Source organism: Temnothorax curvispinosus, unplaced genomic scaffold (genome assembly GCF_003070985.1).
Source record: "Temnothorax curvispinosus isolate PA1 unplaced genomic scaffold, ASM307098v1 QBEX01007322.1, whole genome shotgun sequence".
Classification (NCBI taxonomy): Eukaryota; Metazoa; Arthropoda; class Insecta; order Hymenoptera; family Formicidae; genus Temnothorax; species Temnothorax curvispinosus.
Window position 1 is genome coordinate 1 of NW_020217102.1, and position 7,779 is coordinate 7,779.

The following is a 7,779-nucleotide window of genomic DNA, read 5'->3' on the forward strand; positions in this document are numbered from 1 at the left end:
AATAACTTAACTTTCCAACCAAAAGATGAAAATTAACAACGGCACAAGAATTATTTTAGTTACTAACCTTTAGGGATATTAAATTGGCGCGAAAATTGGAGAGAAAGCGTAAAGTAAGCGGAGTGAGCGATAGAAAACCACACTCACGAAAGTGGCGAGCGCTCACCGTGAGCAGCTCACAGAGCGTTTGTATCCAGTAGATAGATCTAGGGGATATACTGAGCGCTCAATGAGCGCTCGGTGAGCGGTCGTGCTTCTGGATGCACCCATTGTAACGAGGTGCGGTCACCTTCCACTACCGTTTCCAAAATTGTATAAAAGCGGAATCTTTCACCCTCTCGATGGAGAGTGTGGAACGAGCCAGGAAAGGTCACATATCGTATACTTGTTCCATCCTCCCATATAAGCCACTTGTATCATAAAAGTTCTACAATAAATATCATACTCTTTTATATCAAAAGAAAGATAAAGATTATTGAATACCTACCTTCGACGGATCCAAGGAGCCATAATCTACATCGCCGACCAACAGCTAATTATCCTGGGGTTTTACCTTTTTAACTGCAAGAAGAAGAACCCATCAACGGAGGCGTTCTGCCGGATCGAGCCACCTCGCATCACCCAGGACGTCACACCACCTCCATGATGGTGTCCGCTGTTTACCCGGCTTGCCGGGGAGCTAACGGGGTTCAGACGACTCGGGAGCACGCCCTGGGCTTTCGGCTGGTCTCGACCGGCGCCAGCGGGTTTCATTCCCGTCAGGGCAACAACGAGAGCATGCCCTGGGCTCTCGACCAGTTTTGATTGGTGCTAGCGGGTTTCATTCCCGTCAGGGTAATAGCGAGAGCACACCCTGGGCTCTCGGCCGGTTTCGACTGGTGCCAGCGGGTTTATTCCCGCCAGGGTAATCAACGGGAGCACACCCTGAGCTCCCGGTCGCCAGCGAGTTCATTCCCGTCAGGGCAACACAGCTGGTTGCGGGCTAGCAACCCCTGCCGGCTTATTATTAAATCGCTGGCAAAAACGGAGATGAAGCCTCGGACAACGGGGAACAAGGCCCCATTCCTCTGGAGCACAACCAGGGGGCTATACAAAGACAACCAAGGCAGGAAACACAGGTCTGTGAACTATCGTTCCCCTTCAGCCGAAGAGGATGCGAGAATTGCGCCGCAGCTGGAGTATATGGCTCTCACTGTTAGAGATGAGGCCCGGCATATGGAGGAGATGCATCCTCACCTGAACATCAGGTACAAATGCGAATGGTGTGGCAAGTCGTATGCGTCTTATCGTGCGGCCGCATGCCACCTTCCAAAATGCCCAGCAGCCAGGGCAAATGAAGGGCAGGGAACCGTAGAGCAGGGCCGGTTCGACTGCCCGGACTGTGACAGGAACTTCGTCACACAGCGTGACCTGTCACAGCATCAAAGACTGGCGCACCCGGTAGCAAGAAACCGAGTGAGATCGGAGCAAGCTGCTCCTAAGGTGATGGAGTTAAGGAGAGGTAGAGTTTTTCTGCCGAAGATGTGAGTAAGATGCTTGAGCTTGAGGTAGAGCTCAGAGATGAGAGGAACATAGCGAAAGCTATGGTTCCGTTTATGCCGGAGAAAACCCTGAGGCAAATAAGGGACAAGAGGAACAAGGCGTGTTACAAGAGGTGGCGAGAGCAGCGCCTTGAGAGTGCACGCTCGAATCAAGAACTCTTCAATGAGGAGGACCAGCAAGTGGATGGTGCACCACTGGAAGGAGACGATGTCTTTGTTGATGCGGAAGAGACCGAGGATGTCTTTCTAGACGTGGAGGAGGCACCGTGCGATATCTATAACTTTGACGAATCTGCGTCAACTGTGTGTTGGAGGCAAGCCAACATCGAGGCTGTGCTAAAGGAGCTCAGAGAAAATGAGCCCAAGGAATCGCTGGAAGTACAACAACACATTATCCAGCTCCTGACAGCAAAAAGTGAAGGTCAGGCAATAACACAAGAGGAACTAGATACAGCCTATGAGCTGGCGGTCAGTTTGTTTCACGCTCCGGCGCCCGGGAAGGTAGGCGGTACTTCCCGGGGACGCCGGAGTCGTAGGAAAGGGTCCTCGGGAAGAAGCGAGCGCAAAGCCCGAGCGTATGCCCGTACACAAGAGTTATACAGAAATAACCCCGCTATCTTCGCTAAAATGGTAAGAGAGGGAATGGACGTTCGAGCGTTGGATGTAGGTGAATCGGCGAGTCCTTCAGTCGAGAGCGTCAAAGAGCTCTACGAAGGGCTATGGGGAAGCCTAGGTCAATGTGATATCGACCAGAGAGAACGAGAGGCCACAGTGCCGTATAACTCAGCAGAAATTCTGCATCTCATCTCTAAGACGGAGATTCTGAAACGTTTCAGGTCTACACGGCTGAGGATGGCAGCCGGGCCTGACGGACTCCGTAAGGGAGATCTGATGAGGAATGGAGGCTATATCCTCCATGCAATCTTTAATGTTATAATGCTGGCGTTGAAACAACCAAGCGCGTGGCGTTGCAATAGAACAACGCTATTGCTCAAAGAGGGAAAGGACCCCTCTGTAGCGGCTAACTACAGGCCGATTACTATCTCCTCAATATTAAGCAGGTCCTATTGGGGCATTATGGATCAACGCCTGAGAAACGTGGTTCACCTGAATGCACGGCAAAAAGACTTTGTGCCGGAAATGGGATGTTACAATAACATCAACTTGCTAAACGAAGTACTCGCACTGGCAAAGAAAGGCAAAGGAATCGTTGCCACTCAGGTGGACATAGCCAAGGCGTTTGATAGCCTTCCGCACCCTGTTATCAAATATGCTTTACTTGGGAAAGGGCTGCCGGAGGAGGTGGTCGCACTGATAATGGACTCATACAAAGAAGCCAAAACGACTATGAAATGTCGTAACGAAACGTTCGACATAGAGTTGAGAAGAGGTGTCAAGCAAGGAGACCCTCTGTCTCCGTTTATTTTCAATGTCTGCATGGATTTGATCATTGACAGACTTGAAAGGATGGAAGGCTTTCAAGTCAAGGAAGGCCTGAGTATATCGTGCTTGGCTTTTGCCGACGATATAATACTCATTGCCGATACCAGAGAAGCGGCGAGTCGGCTTATGGATAAGCTTGTCGGCTCCCTTACAAGATGGGAATGGCACTATCGATTGGAAAGTGCGTTGCCTTTGGTATTGTTACCACCAAAGACAGCTGGTATATGGTGGATCCAGAAATATACAGCAATGGCGAGAAGATCGCCTACTGCGGCTCTATTCAGTCGATGCAATACCTAGACATACAGGTTACTCCATGGGAAGGATTAGTTATCAAGCGCGCAGTTGTACGGCTAAGGGATACGCTCCCAAGAATCAAGAGGCTACCCCTTAAGCCACACCAGAAAGTTGAATTTGTGGCGCGGTATGTCTTGCCGCACTTTTTGTATGCCTTCACCGCGGGCACTCTATAAGTGCTACAGAACTAAGAAAACTGGACCAAACACTAAGGACGGCGGTGAAAGACTATCTGCACCTTCCAATGTCTACAGCAGACGGTCTGCTATACGCGTCTAAGCGCGATGGCGGCATGGGCTTTCCCAAACTTGAAATTGTTGTAAGGTCCGCAATGTTAAAAACTGGTTTTCGTTTTCTGAACAATAGCGATCCGGCAATCCAAGCCCTAGTAGTAGCGTCAGGGCTGGAGAACAAACTAAAGCGCTTGGCGCACGTGGCCAAACTTGGCTGGCCCCTAGAGTCGAATAAGCAAATCGACGGTTATAAAAGCAAAGCTAAAGCAAACGAATGGCACAAGTGGGCGGAGCTACCGTCCCAAGGCAAAGAAGTGCCAGCCTATAAAGATGATAAAATAGGCAATGAATGGCTATACCGTCCTAACCTGTTGAAACCGTCTAGGTATATTACGGCACTTAAGCTAAGAACCAATATTGCGGCGAACAAGGTATCGCAGAACAGGATCGCCAAGACCAACAGCGTCATGTGCCGTAAGTGCAAGGCTCAACCCGAGACATTGAGTCACATATTGAAGCAGTGCGTATACACCAAGTCTGGTCGTATTAAGCGCCACAATGATATTCGAGACTTCATTGAACGCCACGTTTTGGGGCAACGTGGCATGGTAGTAACAAAAGCAGCTCGACTACAGGACCCTCATTTGAGGAATCTCCAACCAGACCTGATCATACAGTATCGGGAAAGGGTCTTCGTGGCTGATATCACAGTCTGCCATGAGGATGGTGATCTCCTAGAGAGAGGTAAAAGGGACAAGCTCGCTAAATATGCGTCCCTGGTATAACCCTACTTAAAGCTCAATTAGGAGCAAAAGTATGATCCTCCCGATAGTTATCGGGACAAGAGGAGCAATGCCCAAAGACACTGTTACCTATCTTCGTGAACTACTAATTAAAGACAGAGGCTCGCTGAGAACGCTAACACTTCAAGCGCTTAGGAGCTCAGTAGAACTTTTCCATATGTTTATGGATTATAACGCGCCTTTGCGCCTCAACAGCAGCGATGCTGCAGATTAAAAACTCTTGGCACTAGCTCACTGATGTAATTTTAAATACAAACGATGGTCTTGGACCTGATCCACCCAAAATTATTTATTTATCTTTTTGGGAGCACTCTACACTCCCGATTTTAATCTATGCCGGCACTTTTGCCGTTGACATCAGTGATGCGAGTCGCTCGGATGGGCACCGAGCGGCGGCAGAGCCGTGCGACCGAACCGCCCCGGCGCACGGGCGGACGCCTCCACGTGGCTCCCCGCGGTAACGGCAACACTAAGCCGGCCAAGTTCCGCTTCCCCAAGCTGGGGACTGCTTAAATAATTTTTCCAGCCCGTACGCAAGAATCCCGCGGCAGATTAGTCAGATGGGTTTCCCTTCTGCGGGAGGACTTGCCAAGAGTGCTAGATAGACCCAGTCAATATAAGATAGGACAGCACAAAAGTTATGCTGGATCTTGTATCCTTGTTATTGGGTAACCCGTTGCGCAGATGAGCGATCCATTAGTTAACCTGCAGGATCGCCCGAGCCGGGACCCGTTGTTATCAGGAACCGCACTGCCCTGAAGCGGTAAGACGCGGCGAAAGACGTGAGGAAAATACCCAAATGCCTCGTCATCTAATTAGTGACGCGCATGAATGGATTAACGAGATTCTCACTGTCCCTATCTACTATCTAGCGAAATCACTGCCAAGGGCTTGGAAAAATTAGCGGGGAAAGAAGACCCTGTTGAGCTTGACTTTAGTCTGGCACAGTCTCAATTAAAGTAATTGGTACTTACCTTGTGGTCAATTAAACTCTAGAGGATGGTCCTCTGTGCCCCAGTGTTCAGGTGTTGCAGCTCCGTAATACTGATGCAAGATTTCGGCACGCCGTTGCATAAATCTGGCCCGACGGGGGTCGACGGGTCCTCTCTGAGTTCCGCTATCAGTTTCAGCGACGGAAGGTGGGGTTGCTCGGGCTTAGATATGGGAATTAACTTGTAACTCCGGTTCTCAAGGAGCGTCCGGTAATTTGCTCAAAACTCTTCTCTTGACAACGGCACGTAAGTCTGGAAGAGACTATCGTTCATGCGTACTAAGCTTTGATTGTAGATACTTGAATTCGCATCCGTCTTGCATGCGGAATCCGCGGTGAAATAGCTCTCGTACTCCGGGTCTTCCGTGTATTCAACTCCTAACGAGGTTTAAAGAAGTAATGTACAATAGGAGATTCAACCTACGGGTGCGTTTTTTGATGCCACCTTTCCGCGTCCTTGGCATTTGTCTTTGGCCAATTGGTAATACAGAGATTTATAGAGAATATTGTCCAGTTGATTCTCTGTTGCTACGGCGAGAAAGCGTGCCGCTCGTACAGCACTGCCTCTTTCCGGACACCCGCAGCCGAAAGCGTGCCGCTCGTACAGCACTGCCTCGTATGCGAATGTGGTGCAAGGGGAGGACTGATTATTGTAGTGCTTTGTATTAGCACTAAATAAATGATTATAAAAGCGGGGATCGGCGTTATTCGAACTGGTGTAAAATGTGTAAGGGTTAGTAGAAAAATTTGTAGATGCGAGAGTTTATGCAAGAACGATTGTGTATTATTATAATACTATAAACTATAAATTATATAATATACTATAAATTATATAATTATTATAATTTTACATGTAATCGTATAACTAACGCGTGGTTACAAACCGAAAATCAATGAATGCTTATAATTAATACGTAGTTGTGATACTGGAATGTTCTGTTAGAATTAACAAAATGCATGAAGATAACACGTGATCGTATTTCTAGAGTGTTCTATATAAAATTACCGACGGCATATAGGCTAACACGTGATCGTATTTCTAGAATGTTCATTCCGAATGCGATGATACAGTGATACACGTGGGAATAGATGAGGGATGTAAAAAGTTCTGGCTATAGAAGTAGAAGTAGAAGATTCTGGATATAAGAGGATGTAGGAAGATGTGAAAGATTTCGGATATAGAAGAGTGTAGAAGGATACGGAAGGCTTCGAATACAGTGCTTACCCTGAGCTAGAGGTAGTGTCGAGTCCACGTCCGAAGAACAACTGAGAGAGTCCTTCGGGATGCTCGCCCTTATATACCTGTTCGCCCGGCGGCGGGGGTGCTGGAGTCGGTTGATGGGGGTTAAGCAAAGAGGGAAGATTCTGAAGGTTTGGGGGTGCTAGAGTCGGTTGGTGGGGATTGAGCGGAGAGAGAAACTCCTGAAGGTTCGGGGGTGTGCTACGCATTCTTGGGGACGGGGTCCCTATCGCCGGGGACGTGCATAGTGGCGTATCGGGAGGGCGCCTTTGGGCCACAATATAATCACGCTCTTACTTTTATCTAATGTCGCTCTTATATTTAAAGATTTTTATTTTCTGGGAGTTGTGGTGGGGCAGATGTAACACTACCTCTTTTGCCTTTTTCCCTCCCGGCTTCGCTTGTCTCCATCCTTCTTCCATTCCAGTAGAACTCTTCCCTTCAGTCCCCCTTCCGCTCTCTTCCTTCTCCTTTGGCTAACTTTTCTCTTCCCTTTCCTTCTCCACCTTTTCTTTCTACTAACCTCCATCCTTTTTTCACAACCTCCTCCACCTCCCTCCATTTTTCTTCCTTACCCGAACCATCCCCCCTCTCGCCTCTGCCACCTCTACTCTTCTTCTCGTCTTCTTCTCCACCCATCTACTGATAATCTCCCCTTTCTGCCAACTATGCCAACTTGACTTTCCCTCTCCTTCCTCCCCTTTCTTCACCCTCCCCCTCACCACCTTCTCATCCTTTTCACCTCTCTTTCTCTCGTCCTCTCCCCGTTACACCTCCTTCCGCCACTTCCCCCTCTCTTTCCCTCCTCCGTCTTACTTCCTGACTCGCTCCTTTCTCCAACACTCCTCCGCTCTCTCTTCGACACTCTCCTCTTTTTTCAAACCTCCTTCCCTTCTCTCTAGCATCCTCCAAATCTTCCCTAATTCATCTCCTATTCTGTTTAGCCCCTCATCAAATCCTCCAACCCCTCCACGCTCTCTCCTCTGCTGCCTTCTCTCTGCCTTTTCTCTCACCTCCCTTTGCATCACCCTCCTGCCCTTCTTCTCAACTCTCGTTGCCTCCTTTTCTACCTTCCTTTCTTCTTCCTTTCTCAGGCAGCGTCGCCCGGTGTCCAAGTACGCCTTTTTCCTCCTCTAATTCTGTAAAAGAATTTCCTTCATCTCACATACTCGACCTTCCTTTTCCGCCTCTGTCACCTCAGCCTTACACGCTCCCCTCTTCCTACTCCTTT

General features: G+C 48.7%; 1 protein-coding gene across 1 annotated transcript; it reads left to right on the forward strand.

The window, feature by feature from the left end:
* Positions 1-1,532: 1,532 nt before the first annotated feature.
* Positions 1,533-3,284, forward strand: LOC112456966. Its single transcript, XM_025019792.1, has one exon. It carries the CDS (start codon positions 1,533-1,535, stop codon positions 3,282-3,284), a length of 1,752 nt encoding a protein of 583 aa, XP_024875560.1.
* The last annotated feature ends 4,495 nt before the right edge of the window (positions 3,285-7,779 follow it).

Coding starts and splice junctions, on each gene's coding strand:
- LOC112456966 (XM_025019792.1), top strand. CDS start 1,533: ATGCTTGAGCTTGAGGTAGAGCTCAGAGATGAGAGGAACATAGCGAAA.